Source organism: Ursus maritimus, unplaced genomic scaffold (genome assembly GCF_017311325.1).
Source record: "Ursus maritimus isolate PB19 unplaced genomic scaffold, ASM1731132v1 scaffold_21, whole genome shotgun sequence".
NCBI lineage: Eukaryota > Metazoa > Chordata > Mammalia > Carnivora > Ursidae > Ursus > Ursus maritimus.
This window is the reverse complement of record NW_024424564.1, coordinates 34,983,490-35,004,517: the sequence shown is the minus strand read 5'-3', so window position 1 is coordinate 35,004,517 and position 21,028 is coordinate 34,983,490. Positions and strand designations below refer to the sequence as shown.

The window sequence follows — 21,028 nt, the reverse complement described above, 5'->3', positions numbered from 1 at the left end:
GTGAAAAGTCTTTTCTGCCAATCTATAGGTCATTTTCTGGGTTATTTACACTGATGGGGGTGTTCTCTAGATGTATCCATGGGATGAGGTGAGCCTAGGATTCTCCTCCCCTGCCATCTTCCCTGGAAGTCCCCAGAACAGAATTCTTGTTTTTCCCCTCAAAGCTATTTATACTCTGTCTTTCCCAGCTCAGTAAATGGCATAACCATTCACCATGTTGCTCAAGCCATAAATCTAGAGGTCATCCTTAATTCCTGTCTTCCTCCAACCACGGTGTACAACACATGAGCAGATGCCATCTACTCAACCCCTAAAACATGTCTCCGATCCACCCATTCCTCTCCATTTCCTCACTCTTCTCATCCAGGCTACCACCACTATGCTCTCCAGAACTACTGCAGTACATGTCCTAACAGTTCCTTATGCAACCAGAGTGATCCTAAAACACACATCAGATCATGGCACCACTGCCCCAGGTACCTAAACCTAATTTCCCACCGTGCTGCTCTCTGATGCTCAGGCCTTCCTATTCCTGCAACAGACCAAAGCTTATTCCTACTTGAGGCCTTTGTGTCACCTGTTCCTTCCACCTAGCAGAGTATCCCCCATCTTTCTGCACAGCTCACTCCCACTTGTCATTCAGGTCTCAGTTACATGAAGAGGCTTTTCCTGGGCCATCTATTCTGAGGTAGATACCTAGTCACAATCAACTATATACCTGCTTTTAATTCTATTTCCCCCCTGCAAACAAACAAACAAACAAACCTGTAAGTTAAATGTCCAGTTTTCAGAATATTTTTGGATTATCTCTTAGACTATTATATTCTTTCTCAGATGGCAGGTGCCTCCATCTGACTTTACTCTGGTCTCTATAAACTTCCAGAAGAGCACAACTGGGTTAGGTGCCATGAGGGCTCATAAAATATTCATTGAAAAGCCTTCACTGAGAAATACAAAAATACATAGTGAATAATACTGATGTCCTTTAACTGCCGCAACATCCCATCCCCCTCAGCTGGTGTCCGTGTTCCATTTCCCTCAGGTCCAGCTGATTATTGTTGAGAAATATTCCATGATTCCTAAGAATATGTGAAGTCCTTCCCACAGCCTTGTGGAGATACAAATGAGACCTTCCCAGGCTTTCTTGCCCCAGCATTCCTGAGCAGAGCAGGTGGCCAGGGCCAGGGCAGATGTCGAAACACCAAAAGGTGAGGGAGCAGTGCTGTGAAAAACTCCCTCCAGGGCCCCTCCTGAGAGCTCACAGCTCAAGCATTACCCAGGAATGGCCTGTTTGACTTTATATGCACAGGGGCTAAAATGGTTTTAACCATTTTATAGCTCAGCTCAGTCTGGTTCAAGGCTCAGCTTGACCTGGCCCTGCTCACCTTTTCACCCTCCCATCTCCACTCTCCGACCTAACTGCAGCTTCTCAACCAGCCACTTCTTTTTACCATAGGAGCTTTGCACATGCTGTTCCCCCCTTTCCCTGCTCCCTCACCAGGCAAACTCTAGCTCATCCTCCAGCTGTTTAGACATTACCTCATTCTTTTATAATATCTATTCAGTAAGTACTTATTGTGTACCTACTATTATTTACTGGGTTGCCAGGAGCTTTTCTAAGTCTGGGGGAAACAGTGAAGAGAACAAAATCCTACATTGCAGTGGAGGATGAAGGAATAAATATATGATGTGTGTGGCATAAGGATTATAAAGAACAGAGCAGAAGAGAAGAGAAGTTAGGATGCTATTTTGTATTGGGTGAAGAGGTGAGTAGGTGATGTTTGAGCTGTGACCTGAGTGACATTAGGGTGTAAGGCATGCAGGTGTCTGGGGAAGGACATTCCTACAGAACAGATGATGGGAGCAGAGGCCCTGGGTGTGGTCTTGGCATGCAGGGAGAAGCAAAGTCAGTGTGGCTAGACTTCACCTTGAGGAATTCGGGTTTATTCTGTCATGGAAATTATTGTAGACTTGAGAGCTGGAGAGTGACATAACCTGGTTCACCTCCTCTAGGAAGTCCCCTGGCTCCCTAACTGCAGAGCACCCTCCCTCCCTCCATCCCCCTTTCTCAGTATTGAAGTGTTTCTGTGTTTGCTCCCCATCTGTGTGCCTTCAAGAGCAAGGGCCAGGTCTCATTCACCACCCACCCTTTGAATGTCTTGCATACAGTCCTTATGCAGTAAACCTAAATGAAAAGGACAAACACACGATTCTCACATACCTGTTGGTCTGTGACAGGACTGCAGTCCTGTCAGGGCCTAGTACTGGTTTCCAAGAAGTGTTAGGAAGCATGTTTGCACCCCGGTACAGGTACCGTATAACAGGCATCAGCCTTTCTGTTCTAAAGCAGATCGACCCATCTGAGCAAAAGACTTTGGCCAATCTGCCATGGATTGTGGAGCCGGGACAAGAAGCCAAGAGAGGAATTAATACCAAGTATGAAACCACAATTTTCTGATACTCACCATCCTCCTGTCCTCGCGGTGCCTTGCACGCTGAGCAGTCCCGGAGCAGGCTTCCCTTCGCGCCTCAGTTTCCACCCAGCCCAGGAGGAAGACTGCTCTGTTTGTGTGGCCTTGTCATGGGCGAAAGGCTGCTGGCCATTCCTGGGGACGTTCTTTCTGCACCAGTGACAGAAAGTGTGCAACCAAGACTTCCCAGCCGTAACCCCTGAGAGGCATGAGTTGAGATTTTTCGCTGACTCTCCCGACTCCCCTCCCTGCCACCACCCAACGTATTTCTAATGACTTTGCCCCCAACACTGCTTTGCTGAATTTGGGGATAACACCTTTTTAAAAAAAGGTACAGGGGATCTCTAATACTGCCTAAAAGTATAAAAATCTTGGATTTTTCAGTCAGCAGTTTTAAAGGTAGAGTCAGAACAGAACTACCCAGAAAACACCTGTAAAGTCGTATCACTGAGCACCATTTCATGCATAAGGACAAAAACCACCCCCATGATTGCCAGGAAATCCTGTTTCCCAATTTCTATATTTGTGGGTTTTATATGTAATCAACCATGTCAGATAAAGAAAACATTTACATCTATGGATTGATTCAAAATTTAAGAATGATTCAAAACAGAGGAATTTATTATGCACAGAAAAGTGTGTCTTGTATTAAATATTTTTATTAAAAGAATGTTTCATTAATGCACTGATAAGAAAACTAGGTTTAGTTGTGAAGGATGTTTCTGGTTTCATTTCAAATAACTAAATTTTTACTGCTACCACCAAGAGGACTGGCTTGGGTGTGGCAAAGTGCTGATGACACTCCCCAGAGCAGGAGATTAGGGCAAGCAGACTGGCATCCGACCGAAAGTGCTGACGCAGCCATAAGCTGCAAAGATTGTTTTTTTTTTTAACCTTCACAGTGTTTTAAAGAAAACGTTAAAAAACAAAATGTAGGGCTCCTGCTATCAAGATTTCTGTCATGGAAACCTTGTTTGAGAAAGGTGTTAATAAAACTCTATTGCAAAAAGTTTTTTCTAGAAAAAATACAAAAAAAAAAAAATAAAGAGGAGAGATTCCAAAGTAATAAAACTCTTTTCTTGAAACAAATAAATGTTTGCTTACTATTTGATTAAATAAAATTTACTTACATTTCTTTAAGGTATTTTAATTTTTTTAATGTCTCTGTGGAGTATTTGTATGATACCATAATGTATATTTATGTAGAATCAAATTATATAAACAGTACCAATATCATTATAGAAAAAAATAACATTTTAACGTATATTGTTCTAACTGATCATATTGTGAATCATTTTGAAGTTCATTATAGCGATATTGATAAATTGTGGGGTTGTCTTAATGTTTTTTTTATTAATCAATATTATTTCAAACCCGAGGATTATCAGTTATTCATCAGTTGGTGAGTTTTAAAAAAAGATAATTAAATTTTATTTCAAACTGACAAATGTAAATGGATTTAGTTCAGTGTTGAAGAATTTTAATACAATATTAAATTACTTGACCTGAACAGTTCCTTGTATATATTTTGCCTATTCACTGTTGATATGTATGTAGTAAATGGAGAGTAAAATAACACTGAAGTATGGTACCAAAAGGTAATTGTATAGGAGCAAAGTAAATAGTAGCTTTGCTGAAACAGAAACATATGTGTAAATATGCTTGGGCTTCCAGTTATAAATTTTGTAATTTTTGTCATTATTTATATCCTATAAAAAAAAAGCACACAAAATAAAACGGAAATTGTACAGCCACCGGTGCTTGGCATCATTCTGTGAGCACCCTCCCACTTCCATTTAGGAAAAAACCCAAAGGCCCAGCCTCCTCAACATCTATAGCTAAAGGAATTTTTTTTAATTGGCAAAATTGAGAAAATTTACTCATTTCTAAGTTCAGCCAGTCTGAGAATGATACATTGGCCTTTAAATTTCAGCCAAAAAATCTCCAATGTCTTTAAATATTACAGTAGGCTACAAGGAGAAATTGCCAAAACAAATTTCTAAAAGAGCAAGGACCACCCAAATAGATTGTCTGTGACAGTACAGATAGCTTGTTTGGAAAAACATCTACATGTTTGTCTCAGGTTGGGCTGCTAAATGAGATATCAGACTGTGTGGCTTAACAAATGTATTTCTCACGGCTCTGGGGGCTGGAAAGTCGAAGATCAAGATTCTGGCAGATAGGTTTCTCTCTGAAGGCTCTTTTGGTTTGCAGGCATCTGCCATCTTGCTGTGTGGTCATATGACCTGTGTGTGTGTGCACGCACACGTGCTCACTCGCAGAGAATTAAGGTAGCAGCAAGCTCTCTGGTGTCTCTGCTTATAAGGGCACTAATCCCACTCTGAGGGTCCCACCATCATGACCCCATCTAACCTAATTATCTCCCAAAGGCCCATCTCCAAATACCATCACTTTGGAGGATTAGCCTTCAACATACGAATTTTGGTAGGGGTTAAAATTACATAACATCAATCCTTCCATTTTTCTAAAACGTGTGCTGCAAGTCAAGTGATCTAGGGCCACGTTAGCATTTCACATTCCATGTCCTGTGACTTTCAGGAGAGCTCCCCTGCACTGCTGGATCGAAGTCTGTTACTCTTTGAAACACACACCAAAACAAACAGGGTGCTACCAGCCTGACATGCACAGACCCACGGCTTTGAAAACACTGAAACCAACCTGAGAGGGGATGCCATTCACAGAGGCAGAGTGGGCAGGGTTCCTGAAGAAAGGTTTGGGCTGGAATTTTAGATGGTAATGCTTCAACTCGGCTAATCTGGCCCCTCTTTATCTTTGGTAACTACCAAGAGGTCAGCAGTCCTCTTCTCTCTGTGGATCAAATGCTTATTTGTATCAGTTATGGTCCCAGCATGAAGCAGATGGCACATTCCAATTGGGATATTTTAAGAGTTGTTTAATAGGATACTTACATAGGTGTTGGCAGCATGTAGGGGAACAGACGGGTGGAACAGTGTCCCTGGGCTGGTAATTGCCTGAGGGAGAACAGGAAAGGAGAAGGCTGTGTGGAGGGGCTGCCAGACAGGCTGAGGGACATGGCCAGCTGTAGTGAGGGAGCCAGGGATTAAAATACCCTGATCTCACTATCCACCCTGCATTACCTGAACCCACTGGAAGCCAGAGGACAAGGAGCTCATTGATATGGTCTACACAAGGCAGGGAAGAAGAAGGAGAGGTATGAGGGGCAAATGGAAGAGAGCCAGCCCACATAATGAAGAAGAGATATGCAGCTGATTTCTTGAAGGGGAAGTCTGACACACTAGTAACTGCAGTATCCATGGGGGATGGGGATCCTCGAATGCTCATATTATTCCAAAAAAGAACTTGAATTACTCTTTTTTTCTTACATTATATTCTATGATAAGTTTGGGTGAATGAACCCTATGAAAATTATGCCTAGTTAATTCATTAGTAAGTCATGGCCCCAATGGTTTTTCTCAAGACATACCAGATTTTCTGTTGGGAATATTATTGGGGCATATAATGTTTGGACATGATGGGCCAGAACACAGGTTTAGATAATGAACAAATGGCCAAATTCTCAAAAATAAAAATTCACACTTGGACCCCAAGTAACATTTCTCCTAAGCTACTTCCGAAAAGAAATGAAAATGTGGTAAATGGGCTAGCCTTCAGAGTTCAGTCTTCTCCCACAGAACTGGAATATAATGACCATGTTCAGAAGTCTATATGGAATAAAGCCTTTTTTTTTAAGACACTAAGTTTTTCAGTTCTCTTTTTATATAAGGTATTCACTGAGTATGTTTCCTATGAAAATCAAGCAATCTGCCAGTAATAAACACATTTTCTTAAAATATAATTGGGGAACCAGCCAATGTAGGCCAACAGAGTCTATCTGCACCAAGGCTGCATCAACCTGCCCCCTATTCCATTCCTGTCCCCCCTACACCCAGCCCACCCCACGCCCATTTACTGCTGTCTGTGCAAATGTACAAACAAACCCTGGCATCTGGCTGCCCCAGCAACAGAGTCCTGCTTCCCACAGCAACCAGCTCCAAAGCAGACAGAGAATTTCCTTAAGCTCATTGCCCAATCACCATCCTGCATACATTAGTACCCATGAGCCAGGTCTTATTTTTGTGGGGGAATTAACCCTAAGAATTTGGTGCAGACCAATTCCACTTGCTTCCTCTCTTCATCCCAGCTCAATCTACTCACTGAGAACTTGCTCTGTGTTCAGCGTGGCACCATTCTACTTAGAACCGCTAATGCTAAGATGACCATTCCTGAGCCAACATACTGCACACTGTGCGTAACTCAAAGAATTATAGCTACAAATTATTTATCATCAAAATTGTTTTACTCTCCAAAACCCCAGAGACCTAGGTTGGTAAAAGCTGCATAGGCATTTAACTTTCCAAGAGTAGTTAATGACCAAGGACATAAAGACTTAGACTGAAACAGACTCTGCACTGAACAGCTCCGTTAGGGTCACCCCAACAGCTGAGGTTTTCTCAGGGGTTCAGACAACTGAGGAGCATGCATGTCACAGACTGCACGAGTGCAGCAGAGCGAACGTGCAGCTTCCAAGCCCTGCCATTCAGGAGACACCTAAGTTATGTTTCAGAGGGCAGTACGAGCAAGCTGCGCTGGAGTCCTTCTTACCCATGACACGGTAATAAAAGCCTGTTCAAAGCAATCCATATTCAATACTCAATTTAATTGTCCTTTGGATATCTCAGTGCCTCAGTCAAGCATGCCGACAGCGGCTCCCTGAGGAGCCTGCAGCTCTCCCCCTTACTGCCTCTCCTCAATAAGACACGTGAGAAGGAAAGTCAAGAGGCCTCCAAGTAAGAAGCAACATCAGCTGTTTTCTGACATGTGAGAGGCTGATTTCTCTCCGCTTATCAAAAGTGTATGCTCAGTTTTCTGAGAGAAACAAAAACAAAAACCCCAATGTGCTAAGTGTTGAGTCAAGGGAGACTGGGAAGTTCAGGAATACCATGTGAGCAGGCCACTTCTGGGGTGTGTGTCTGGGTAGCGAGGTACAAAGTTGCAAACTCACATGGCTTCAGAGCCACAGGTGACATGAATGAGTGGGGCTGTGATGATCCACAGAGCACCTGCCTCATCTCAGGGGGCAGCTGCTACTTACTTTCAGCTAATTGTTGCCAGGCAGAAATGAAGACCCTGGGTCAACAGATTTTCTAAGAAATCAGTATTTATGCAAAATCACCAGATTTTCAAATGCTGGCAACAAATTCAGCATTTAAAAAAATAAGTGTGGGCCAAATAAAACTCATCTGTGGGCTGGGCATGATCCATGCATCACTTCTTTGTGACTTTCTGGATTCCAAGCTTCAACAGCCTCACAGCTAGCTAGATGTCCAGTTACTTATCAGAGGAGGAACAGTGCGTTTGTGGCTAGAGTAAGGGGGTGGAGGAGGCAGAGATGCAGAGTCACTGACATTTGCTGGACTGCTCTTATACACCAGGTTGGTTTATTCAGTATCAGGAACTGAATTTAGGGACTAGTAGCAAAGACCAGAAATAACAGTCTCTTTAACAGGGAAGGGCTGAATTTTTTCTCATGTAACATGAACTTCAGAAATAGTAGAGGGCTGGAATGGGAGGTCCACAAGCTCCTTCTACATTCTTATTCGGTCACCCTTAGCATATGGCATCTGTAAGGTCACCTCATGCTCACAAAATGGCTGCTGGAGCATTATCCAGCACATCCACATTCCAGATAATAAGAAGAATGATAATGACCTATGGTCTCCTGACTCCCAATTGAGTACAGCAATCTTTTAGGAGCTTTCCTGGAAGCTTCAAGCCACAACTCATTGGCCACCCCTACACAGGCAGCTGGAAAACACAGCTGTTGATTTTAGCTGAGCACACTACAGCCCCCCAACAATTCAGGAGTTGTTAGTGACGAAAATGGAGAGACTGGATATTAGGATGGCCACCAACAGTGTCTGCCATGATGGGAATAATCATGGTACTAGGTCAAAAGTGAAAGCAAGTACACAAAGGTGAGACACCTGGATAGAGAAAGCCATAACCAGAGCCATGATGATAATAACCCTAAAATAGTTGCTCTATAAATTAGCCATCAAATCCGAGCAGGAAAGATCCCCTCATCTCTGTTAATACAATAGGCATACCAACCGTCTGTGCTGCCCAGCAACACTCCTGAGGCTGTCCTAGCAAAGCAGGCACGGCAGCACACTGTAGAAGCAGTCATCAAAGTGTAGCTGGCAGCTGGACAGAAGACGGCAGTGGCCTGGCCATCAAGGGCGACACAGCAAAGGGTACTGGTTCGCAACCTCCACTGACCTCTGGAATCACCTGGGAACTTTAAAACAGTACAGATGCCTGGGTCCCATCTCCAGAGATTCTGAATTAACTGGCCTGGGATGAGGTCCAGGTTTAGGGAGGTTTTTAAGTTTTCCAGATAATTTTGGGGCAACAAAGTGTAAGAAGCTTCACCCCTGGATGGATGAGGCCCTCCTGCTCCCTGGGAAGCAGGTCCTTAAGAAGATTAAAACATTTGCTGAAAGTCACACAGCTAGGACATTAGTGCAGCCAGGATTTGAACCTGGATACACTTGACAGCCAAAGCCAGAGTTCTACCATACTCCCAAGCACCAGCCCAAGCAGCAAGCCCAAGGTCTCTTCTCCATTCTCATTCCCAATCCTCCACCACTCGTGGGTGCATGCGCATCCCAAAGAGAAGAAAGTTTCAGACAACCCAAAAGAAAGCAGATGACAGCTTTCCTGCTGAACAAAGTCTGTCTCCTGCGAGCTAACAGCCAAGAAGATAGATCTACCATGAGACAGAAAAGGATGCCTAGAGAAAGCAAAAGTCACAGGTTCCCACTTTGTAAACCGTGGAAACACGGGCAGTAAAGGAATGGAAGTTTATAACTGAAACAAAAGATAATAATGCTATTGAGACCTATACCGGATGCCTGACATATCTTTCAAGCCTCACAAAAAACTCTGCAATCAAGTGTTGTGGTCCCTATTTGACAAATAAGGAAACTGAGGCTCTGAGAGGCTACACCTTTTCAAATGGAAAAGGAGAAAAGAAAATGAAATCGAGGTGGCAGAAAGCATGTGGATCCACTGACCCCAGGGCTGCCGCTAATCTCAAATGAACCCCCTAAGAGTTTCAAAGTAGAAATAAGCATCTCAGGAGGGCAGGCCATAAGGCTGCCACCTTCCCTGCTCAATGCTTGAGTCATCTGAGAATTGAGACCAGGCTGGGTAGTAGCCAAGTGCTGACAAACCCAAAACATCCCCCAACCTCTGCCATCCACCTGGCTCCTATCAGAACGGACCCTGCTTCTTTTTTCAAAGAGCAATCCCTGCAGGGCAGAGATGGGCTAACCAGAAAACCAAAAGTAGAAGCTCCTCAAGAGCAGGGACCACCTCAGGGCTTAGGATCAGTCATGACACATGATCTGAATGCGTGAAATAAATAACGAAGTCAAGTCACAACTGAAATGATGCCCCTGCATCCTCTCATCCAGGGCCTTTAGTGAGGTGGCCAACTGCATGGACCAAAACCCCAGCTTCACCACTTTGCCGTGGGGCTCTGGTGACTTAATCTCTCTGCACCTGTTTCCACATCTAGAGAACAGCGATAATACCTTGCAGCCCTGTTGTGAGGATTCAATTAAATAATGTGTGGGATGTGCCCAGCATAGGGCCTGGCACAGAAAACACTGGTAAAAAATAATAGTTCCTCCTTCCTTCCTCCTAAAAAGGATTTGTTAAGGTCTCAGAAAGTTATTTGACAGAGTGGGGCAAATAAACACAAGGTGAGGGGTTTAGAATCAATGCTAACTGAAGATGAATCAGAGATGAGAAACCTAGATCTCCAGAATCTTCTCCAGCCGCTGAAACCCAAGCCTTGACCCTAGACTGGTGTTCATCTGCCATAAACCCAGGAGGATTCCACTTCCAATTGAAACTGACATTCAACTTGTAGCCCAGTGGGTCTGGGTCTCTCTATAAAAAAAAGAAAATCAGGTTTGGACTGTGGCCCTAGCTTTGTCACCGATTAACTGTCTGGGGTGTAGTTCTTCCTCTCTAAGCTAGGACTGCAGAGTTTGCAAATCCACTCAAGTGCTGTGAAGATAGAATAAGGGCTGGGCAGTCCCCTGAGGGGGGAGGCAGTGAAGATTTGAACGGATGGTGAGAATGTGCGCTCCGGCTCCTCCCAACAGCCACCTCTGTACTGAGCAAGAGGCTTCACCCAGCTACTGCGTGTTTTCCAGTTTGAGCAGTTGCTCAGAACTACCCCACCCAAACTTGGGCCTGATGTGCTCTCACTAGTCACTTACTCTAGCCCTGGGTTTTGGGAAATTACAAAGACAGATTTTCTGTTCGCTTCTCTGTGATAATATTCCCAGTTCTGAAGGCCTGACCTCATAAATGAACTTACAATGAACACCAGCAGCTCATTTTCCTGAATCATAATTTAAAAGAAAATTTTCCAAGTTTTGGTCTTCTTACAGCATCAGACTTAGAAATAATATGATGTTGATGCCAAATGACTTCAAAGACCTGGTCTCTGATGAGTCTCACGTTTGATGCACATTTTTCTGCCCCTTCCCCATGAATATACACAACTACACAATAATTCTATGGTTAAACTCATAGCCCAATAGCAGCTGATATTCTAATTCAGGCATTTAATAACTGTATAGTATCTCCATAGTTTTAAGGGGAGGGGTTATGAGCAAGGAAATCTATACAAGTGACAATCTTCAGAGACCAAGAAGTATGCAAAAATCATTTCCTCCTTCTCTAAAGGTCAGTAAGTGAATTATAATAAAAACATAATGTTGAATAGATTGCCATACTTGCCAACTTAAACACTTCAGGGACATGTTTATTCATTTCATATAATCTAGAAGCAAATCTTTTTTATTCAAGTGAAGTTTTACTGTCCTCTAATGATGCTTCACAATAAAATGCCAAACTAAAACAGAAAGATAAAGACAATGCTGGTGACGTGCTACTGAATTAGTCTCTCGATATCCTAGTGCGGACGGAGAACAGAGAGTGCGCTATGGGCACGCAAGCACACATACAAGAATTTCAATCATTCAACAAATACTTATTGAGACTCCAAATGGAGCCGGGCTTCTGTTAGACTGTGGTGTAAAAGACATAGACCTGGCTTCATGGAGCTTACGATCTAATGATGGACTCCAATAAGTAAACAATACAGGGTGATAAAAGCCATGGCAGAGAAAAGAGGACACTATGAGAGGGCTGGGCAAACCTTCAGCAGAAGGGTTATCTCAAAGAATATATGAAGGATAAGAAGGAATCGGGGAAAAAATTAGGCAGGAAATAGGCAGTATAGAAGAGAGAACAGCATATACAAAGACCAAGAAGCAATAGAGCACACAGCAGGTGCAGGGTTGTAGAGAGAAGTGACAAGATTAAGATGAGCACTGTGGAAAGATTAAGCAGAGGGACATGACTGGTGGCAGAGACAGCAGTCAGGGAACTGCTGCCAGGTCAAAGGTGACAGGACCCGAATTACACCAAGGAATGTTTACTGAGCACTTTTTTGGCCCAAGCACTGAGGTAAGTACTTCATGAGTGTTATCTTATTAAATCTTTACAACAACCGTGAGAAGAAAGGATACCCATTTTACAGATACAACAACTGCTGATATTTTCTTGCTTTCTTATTCTCTATTGTTCCCAATCTCTCCCAACAACTAAAGTGTATTTATGTACTGCCCTAGCTAATACTTAAAATAGTGCTTGGCACGCAGTAGAGATGCAAGCCATATGGGAAAGACAGGCAGGTGGCTGAACAAACAAACAAAATAAAGGCATTTTGCCCAAAACCACAGAGTTAGGAACCCACGCCCACTGCATTCACTATAACTTAATACATCACGCTGCAATTCTTGTTCTCTGTGGTCCTTCTCAGTCTCTGTGCTGCTCCCTCACCTCACCAACCGCAGCCTGCCCTGGACTCTGGCTTAGGACTCCAGTCTTGTCTATCAACATGTGTTTCACTGCTGATCTCATCTAATCCTGTGGTTTTAAATACATTGGATTCACTAATGATTCTCAGATTTATATCCCCATCACAGATTCTTCCCATGAACGCCAGACCCTTTTGCCCAAACACCTACTCAACATCCCCACTTGGACGTCTAACAGCCATCTCAAACTTACTATGTCCAAAACCCCGCTCCTTTCATAACCGTCTTCATCTCAGATAATGGCAGTGCTAATCTTCCAATAGCTCAAGCCAAAGAGGCCAAAACCTTGGTATCATTCTTAATTTGTCTCTCTCATCCACTGGCAAATGCTATTAACTCTTATCATTAAAATCTATCCAGAATCCAACTGTTACAACCCCTACTGCTGCCACCCTAGTCTGGTTGCCTTCATTTTGCCCAAATTATTGCAAAAGCTTCTCACTGGTACCCCTGCTTCTACCCTTGCCTGTCCCCCTTTTCAACTGATTCTCAATTTCCCACTGCCAGAGGAGCCAATTAAACCTCAAGTCAGATCACTCCACTGCCCAAACTCCTCCAGTAGCTCCCATCTCAGCCCATCTCAAAGTCCTTCCAGTAGCCTAGGAGGCCCTGCATGGTGATGCACCTCTTGTTACACCCCCCCCCCACGCAGTCTTCTCCAGCCACACACCGGACTCCTTGCCCGCTCTATAACGGAGCAACCCACCCACTGTTCTGTCTTTGCACTCACTGAACTCTCGCTCAGGAACCTCTCCAGATACCTGGATGACTCACTCCCTCACCTTTCAGGTCTGTACTCAAGTGTCACCTTCTCAGTGAGCAACTCCATCTAAAACTGTAATGCTTCTCCCCTCCCCACTTAAACATATCAACTAATAAGGCTATAGGTTCTACTTATTTACTTTTTTTCTGCCTCTCCTTGGCCCTAAACTGCAGTAAGAAAAAGACCGTTTGGCTCCCTTCTATATCCCCAATTCCTACAAAAATGCCAGGCACATGGTAGATCTCAATAAATATTTACTGAATGAAAGAATGAAGGCATGAGGGGTGCCTGGGTGGCTCAGTCGGTTTAGTATCTGCCTTTGGCTCGTGGTCTCAGGGTCCTGGGATCGAGCCCTGCGTCAGCCTCCCTGCCCGGTGGGGAGCCTGCTTCTCCCTCTGCCTCTCCCCCTGCTTGTGCTATCAAATAACAAATAAAATCTTAAAAAAAAAAATACATAAATGAATTCTCTTCTTTACAGGCTCTTTCCCATGCCAGTCACACCAGGTAGCAATCATCAGAGATAAACTGAGGAGATAAAATTTTAATAAAATTGAACTAGACATAGTTGATAAAGCATTACTAGAAAGGATGACGGCTTTAGTTTGAAGAATCTGTCACATTTGTTTTCTAATCAACAAAGGACAAGCAAGGAGTCTGAAACAATCCGAAAATATTTTTCAAAAATATTTTAGGAATTTTATTTTTTATAAAATTTTTTTTACTTCATGTACTAAAATGTATACCGAAGCAAAAAAAAAAATCATGTGACCTCTATCATAAATACAAAACAGTTTTCAAAACATACAAGACACACACAATGTAAAAAACCTTTACATATACAAAATGCAATGTAATTTCCATTACAAAAAATACAACAAGGGAAAATGCTTGAAAAAAATGCTCATCTGCAAGCACAAAACAAAACCCTCCCCTTGACTGACCATTTGAGCTGCCCTGAAACATGCAGCTCCACTATACTAGGCTTCTCTTCTTCCTCCAAGTTACCTTGTTTTTTACCTTTTTGTCATGTTACCTTTTCTTCCCATTTCTATTTTTATTTTAAAGACAGAAGCCAATCAAGGTTTTTTAAAAGCCTATATACTTTAATAGTCAAGTGGCTTTTAATTCTAAAAGTTAATACTTTATACTCTGAGTTATAATCAAGTTCCTAAACACTGTATGCAAATCAAATTATGATTTGGATACTCTAACACAACATATCATTTACAAAAATCTTTTCATAAAATTAAGATTTTCACATCACATTTGCTTAAATCACAGTAAGCCTACATACTAGTTCCTCCACCCATCATAAAAAACCAAAAGCCAAACCTCCTTAAGAATTCTATTTATGGCTCCCTTAAATGTTAAATAGTAATATTTAATCTAAAATACATCTGGAGTGGTCTAGGCCCCCGCTACCTACACCACTTCTAATACACATCAACAACAGAGACAGCTCACTACTTACCTACTATTAACACTAACACTCATTTGATTTCGTTTCTTTTGCAGCAGCAAAATTTTTGAATTTCGGTTATTTTCTTATATGACCCACAACTATTATTGATTTATTGCCATTTCCCTTAACAATATATTGTCAGGGGAAATGGAGATTCAAACTGCAATTAAAGTTCCTAATCAGGAGGTTAAAAAAAAGCTAGTTACTGATGCTTGATGTACTTTTTCCCCGTCAAGAGCTATGTTTCCTGATTAACCTTGGAGGGAGGAAAGAAGGAGGGAAAAGGAGAAGGAAAAGAGAATGGTTGGTACGTTAAAAGTGACATCTTCCAGAGTCACTATGACTCTTCTGTTACTGAGCAGAAAACCATAGAGAATTCTCTTGAAATTCACTGAAAACAGCACTGACAATGCCATTCATCTGAGTAAACAGACTTAGAAGAAACTTTTTACTATATTTCTTAGAAAAATTCTTGTAAAACTTATAATGAAAACTGGCTCCTCCCCAAATATTCTAATCTACAAAAATTCAACTGCAGAATCATTGCTTAAAAAAAAACAAGAAGAAAGTGAGGATTAAGAAAGGTCAAGTTCAGTCAAGTAACAAGTCTGGTACATAAAAAACCAGAGCAAGCAGGACAGCACCCAACTCAGAGACTGACCACTGGAGTCCAGCCGCAGCACAGAGCTGCCATCAGCTAGTGAGAAAAAGGTAGACCAATAAAATCTATTCTCTTCAACACGTATAATTTTTGCTTCAAAAGAACTTTTGCTTCAAAGAACTTCTGAAATCCAACACTCACTTATCGAGTGAATTAAAAGAAACGTTGCGAACTGTGCAGGCAAACTGGAATATTTTTAAAGCAAATTTAAGGGCTGCAAATAAGCGCCAAGATTATAATTGGAAGAACTATCCCCCTTGGGGTAAATGTGGTTCAGAAAGCAGGTCTGCTACCCTGAGGCACACCCTGCATAATAATAGCATTAAAATACATATTTCCTCCGAGTTATTCTCATTAACTATGTCAACCAATTTGAATGCATCAAGAGAGAATTTTACCAACAGTATAACAAGGTACGTATTTACATTTTCATTTGCATCTTAAGGACAAACTGTTAACAATAATGATGATGATTATGAAAAACAAGATTAAAGGTGTGTTCATTTGGGAAAAAGCTACATTAATATTATTCATCCAACCACAAACACTTTTGTGATGAATGCAATAACTGCAAAACCATTCACAGCTTTACAAAAAGTCGAAATACAGAGAGTTTCACTAGAATTTTTTGCAATTCAAAATTAAAAAGAGTTCAACTTACATTAATCCTTAACTACTTTACTCTAACATCTGTAAAATATATAAAATGCCAAGATTATCAACAGTCACATATGTTTTGAAGTCAGGGGACACGTATATTTTCTTGAGACAGGTTCCATTGGTGTAGAAGGTCTGTGAGGACTCCCCAGTGACAACATTCCACCACTGTTCAGAGAAAAATAAAATTCTCATTAGATTGGTAATTGCTGTGTGTGACAACTGTAGTGCCAGCTGAATCCTTCACCCTATCACCACCTCCCCACTCCCAAACTTAGCAAAAGCAGGGAAAAAAGTCTAAGGCTTAATGCTGAATATAGTATAATCAATCTGGTCAGCCTTTCCCGATTAATCCTCGTGACTGCCTCATAGCTACCGAACACCTAGCCCCACTGCAAGGCATGCTGGGAAGATGTGCAGCCTATTGAAAGCTACAGACACAAGGCTGCACGAAGTCCACTCTGGCCATGACTACACTGAATTCTGCTGCCTGTGTGTCTTTCTCATTGGGATGGACAGAAGAATGCCCCTCTTTTCTTTAAAAACTTCCGTTTGCAGACACAGACTGGTAGACACTGAGACTATTTTCTATTATAGGCTACCAGACATAATATTCTCTCTACTGAATCTTCCTTTTCCCAGGAATGATTCAAGAGCTGAATACCAGGTTTCTCTATAAAACAGTCTATACATTTATTTCCTAAATAAATACTGAACATCTCAAATGCAGCAGGTGCTCTGGCCAAATCCTTCCTTTCTCCTCCTGCTAACTGAATTCGCTAAGATTACAACAGTGCTCACAGTCATTTACCAAATGGAGATCATAAAGCTTACCCGTGTATCTCACAGCTTAAATAAGGGCAAAAGAGACAATGTACATGAACACCTTTTGAAAAGGCACACTGAGATTCAGAGCATTATGAACAAAATAATGGTGTCACTCACTTTTGTATCTGGGGCAGTGCCTAGCATTCTAGCAGTTGACTGGGTCAGCTATTTGTGTTCACTCAGTAATAGTAACGGATAAAAGTATGTCCCATTGGACTTCAATAAGCTTCACTGAAGCAACTTGTACGAACTTGAAATTTTTCAGAACTGACAATTTTGCTTTATAAAATAGCAATGTAAACAAGACTGCAGAGGACACAGTCCACTTACTTAAGAGAAGACTTGTTAGTTTTTAGTCACTAGAAGCAAATCATAGAGATAGTAAGGTCCTTAGAGATCACCTAGTCCAAATGCCTCACTTTACAAATAAGGAAACCAGGGTTCTGAGAGAAAAAAGTGCTCGTCACCCAAGATGATACTGCTAGCGAGTGGCAGAGGTGGGACAGTTTCTGGTACCTAATCTAGTTCTCTCACCAGCTTTCTCCCTATTCAAACAAACCACTCGGAAACACTGCATCAGCCACTAACTTGAATATGGACTAAAAAACAATGACGTTAAAAATAGCTAACACAGGGAATTTTTTGGGCAACAAAACTATTCTGTATGATACTACAATGGTGGACACATATCATTATACATTTGTCAAAAATCACAGAATGGGGGTGCCTGAGTGGCTCAGTCCGTTAAGTGTCCAACTCGATTTCGGCTCCAGGTCATGATCTCAGGGTTGTGGGACTGAGCCCCATGTCAGGCTCCACACTCAGCGGGGAGTCTGCTTGAGATTCTCTCTCTCTCCCTCTCCCGCTGCCCCTCCTACCCCACTCACACATGTGTGCTCTCTCTCTCTTTCAAATAAATAAATAAATCTTAAAAAGAAAAATTCACAGAAGGAACACCACTAAGAGTGAACCCTAATGTAAACTATGGACTTAAGGTGCTAATGATATGCCAAATGAAGTTCATCAACTGTAACAAATGTACCACTCTGTTGATACTCCGGTGATAGCGAGGCTGTGCATGTGTCGGGGCAGGAGATACATGGAACTCTATACTTTCTGCTCAATTTTGCTGTGAACCTAAAACAGCTCTAAGAAATAGAGTGAATTAAAATAGCTAACATTTACTCAGAGTATACTATGTGACACTATGTATGGGTGCTGTGTTAACTCCTTTAACACTATGTATACTAACATGTATTAACTCCTTTAACCCTCCCAACTCAGAGATAGATATTATTATACTCATTTTACAGATGAGAAAATCAAAGCATAAAGAGATTAAACAATCTTGTGTAAAATCGCAAAGCTAATGAGGGGCAGAGCCAGGCTTTGACCTTAGGCAATCTACCCAAGACTGACTCTCCTGACCATTACATTCTGTGGCCGCTAAGTAATGGCACACCTGTGTTTATCACCATGTATTCCATATTTCAAATCAGACTTTCTTCTCATAAGCATGGTTTAATGTGAATTTGTCATTCTAGCAGTATGTACTCCACGGCATAACACAAGTAAACAGCTAAATTATATTAATTTTTAACTTTATAGATAGAAATAACTTTGAAAGTTAAGAGCTTTTTAGCTACTGGATATCTACTTTATCTACTGACATTCGATTCATACAGCTTGGTTTCCTTAGTAAACAGACTCAAAAGGCCCATTTCTTTGGACACTACAGCAGCTGTTCCTTCTTACTTATAATTTGCTCAGTGCTTTTGATAGTCTCATTAACATGCTGGGTAGATGCAGGCTGGGCTATATCATAATCAGTTGAACCATGCTAGTAATCAACCAGAGGGAAGAAAGCCTGTCACTTAAACATACAGATTGAATGTACGGGCTATAAGTTCTTACACCCTTAAGACATAAACCTCTATAGTACAGACACCCATTCTGCTGCTTATTTCAAGGTTCTCCAAGAACTCTAGAAATCTGCTAATTTCTGATTGCTATCACATCTTGTAAGCCAGATTCATAATTAGGGGATAGCCTTCTATGGGACCCAGAGTATCAAATGACATGGTCTCTAGAAGCTCAGGGTCAAAGCTGAGCAGTTAAGGTTTTCAGCAGTTAACAGAGCTCAAGACTCCCTGCTTCCAACCCAAAGACCGCAGTGCTGCTCCGCTAAGCACTATCCTCAGAGCAGTCTAAGAGTCACAGTTTATCTTTACACTAGAAGAAAACAAATGGTGATAGTTTCACAATCCCCCCCACCCATAACTAAAGATGTGCCCAAAAATGTATATAATTTCAATGCAACATTTTATAAAAAGCATTGTATTTTCAACGCAAACTCTTTGAAAATGGTTCATAACAAACATCCCCTCAGAGAGCTAAAAATTGTCCTCTTTTTTTATAAACTAGATTTTTATGTTGAGTAAAACTGCAATTATGTGGGTCTCATATAACCAAAAACTTCATTCATTCAAATATTTTTTAATCTCTATACTGTGTTAGATAATTAATCAGAATCAGTTCCTCCACTTGAATGTTTTCAGGAAGAAATAAAAGTACAGTAAGATCTAATTTATTAGGGATCTATTTTAAGTGGTCAATACAATATACAGGATCTTCAACCCCTTTTACAAGTGAACCACCATTCAAAACACTCACCTCAAGCATCCCCCCTCCCTAAGAAGCCTCTGCTAACTCCATTATCTTTATGCAGACATGTCCCAGAACCCTCCTATACTTTAGAGACTATTTACTGTCCGCTTCCCCCAGACTATAAGCCACCAGAAGGCAAAAACCAAGTCTTAAACACTGTGCCATATGGCAGTGTCTTAGCACAGGGTGGGCAGTAACACATTTTGATTGAGTGGATGGGTAAATAGGGGCAAGCACTGAAAAATGACACCGAGGCACCACAGCACATTCAATCCTTGGCCTCTGTATTCTCTAATAGTCAGTTTGCACAAGCCACCTTACTACGAACTTTAGGAAACACAACCTCCATGATCATAAGTTTCCTCATCCATAAACCGAGGATAATAAAATTTAAGCTTCACAAAGCTGGCTAATGAGATGATGTAAGGAAAGCATTTTGTAGGCTGTAAAATCAAACAATAGGCTGCTGCTGCTATTATTATCACTACCACTACTGCTATCACTACTACTAAAACTTAAGAAATTTCATGAATAAATTTTTTTCCACAAATAAATTTTTAAAGACTTTCAACCAAGAGTTAACAATTAGTGATGTGGAAAATAAAATTAAACACTCAACTTCCTAGTCATTCTGATCATCTAAGTATGGGGCAAATTGAGAGCTCTGGACAGAGAACATTCCTAACACTGTCAATCAAAACTTCCAAGAGAGCTGAGAAAAGCAGCCTTACAGATCTCAGTCTCATCACTGCCAAATGAGGATAACAGTAACTGCCCTTCCACTCTGCTGGGTTGTAGGAGGCCGAACTGAGAAACAGGAAGTGAAAATAGCTTGCAAAGTAGGATATAGGCTGCTCTTTTCTTTCACAGTCTTTGAGGAACTCTTACCTTAAGATATCCTCCAGCAGAGACAAGCATTTTGCTATCTGGAGAAAAGCAAAGGTCAGTCACCCAACCTCCATGCGTAGCAGCTCCTTCTTCTATGGAAATCGGAGCACACAAATGAAGCAGTTCACCATTTGAGACATTCCATATCTATACAAACAAGATATAAAATGCATGAACAGAGTCACCCAGAAGTTTTATACGTCTATCCATCTCTTCCGGAACATATTTGGAAATCTTTCTTAAAAATATAATTACAATTCAATGATACCTTAGGAATTTTTTTTAGATTACATTCTCTCCTGTCCAAATTTTTTAAAAAACACTAATTATAATAAAAATGCATTACCTAAAATATTTATCATTAACCATACTCCAAAAATAAAACAAGAGACCTTAGAACAACTGGTCAGAATATTGTGACTTTTTTCATTTAATAAAAAGAAAATAATGGGAGAAGCAAGGAACAAACAAAGGCCTAACAAACTACCTAAAAAACAAAAACAAAAAAACCACAGAATTCTAGTCCAGTATCTACCACCAAGAATTCTGACAGAGGTCATTCAAACACCTAAGTCATTCAAACATATTTTAAACGATAAGTCCCTGCAGGACCATATATATATA

The 21,028-nt window shown here is 41.3% G+C and overlaps 2 protein-coding genes across 16 annotated transcripts in view; one reads left to right on the top strand and one right to left on the bottom strand.

Annotated features, from left to right (window-relative positions):
• ANKS1B (ankyrin repeat and sterile alpha motif domain containing 1B) overlaps positions 1-3,501 on the top strand; it is a 1,051,872-nt gene extending 1,048,371 nt beyond the window's left edge. For 9 of the 15 annotated variants that reach the window (XM_040637361.1, XM_040637359.1, XM_040637357.1 and 6 more), the window contains one exon: positions 2,348-3,501. In XM_040637361.1, the coding sequence (XP_040493295.1) occupies positions 2,348-2,458 (111 nt within the window). In that variant the 3' untranslated portion in view covers positions 2,459-3,501. The remainder of the gene's footprint in view (positions 1-2,347) is intronic. The other 6 variants (XM_040637360.1, XM_040637358.1, XM_040637367.1 and 3 more) reach the window with 1 other exon arrangement.
• Positions 3,502-13,770: 10,269 nt separating this feature from the next.
• The window catches only part of APAF1 (apoptotic peptidase activating factor 1), a 79,822-nt gene continuing 72,564 nt past the window's right edge, over positions 13,771-21,028 (bottom strand). The window contains 2 exon segments of the mRNA XM_040637354.1: positions 13,771-16,189; positions 20,405-20,551. Of these exon segments, the coding sequence (XP_040493288.1) occupies positions 16,043-16,189; positions 20,405-20,551 (294 nt within the window). The 3' untranslated portion in view covers positions 13,771-16,042.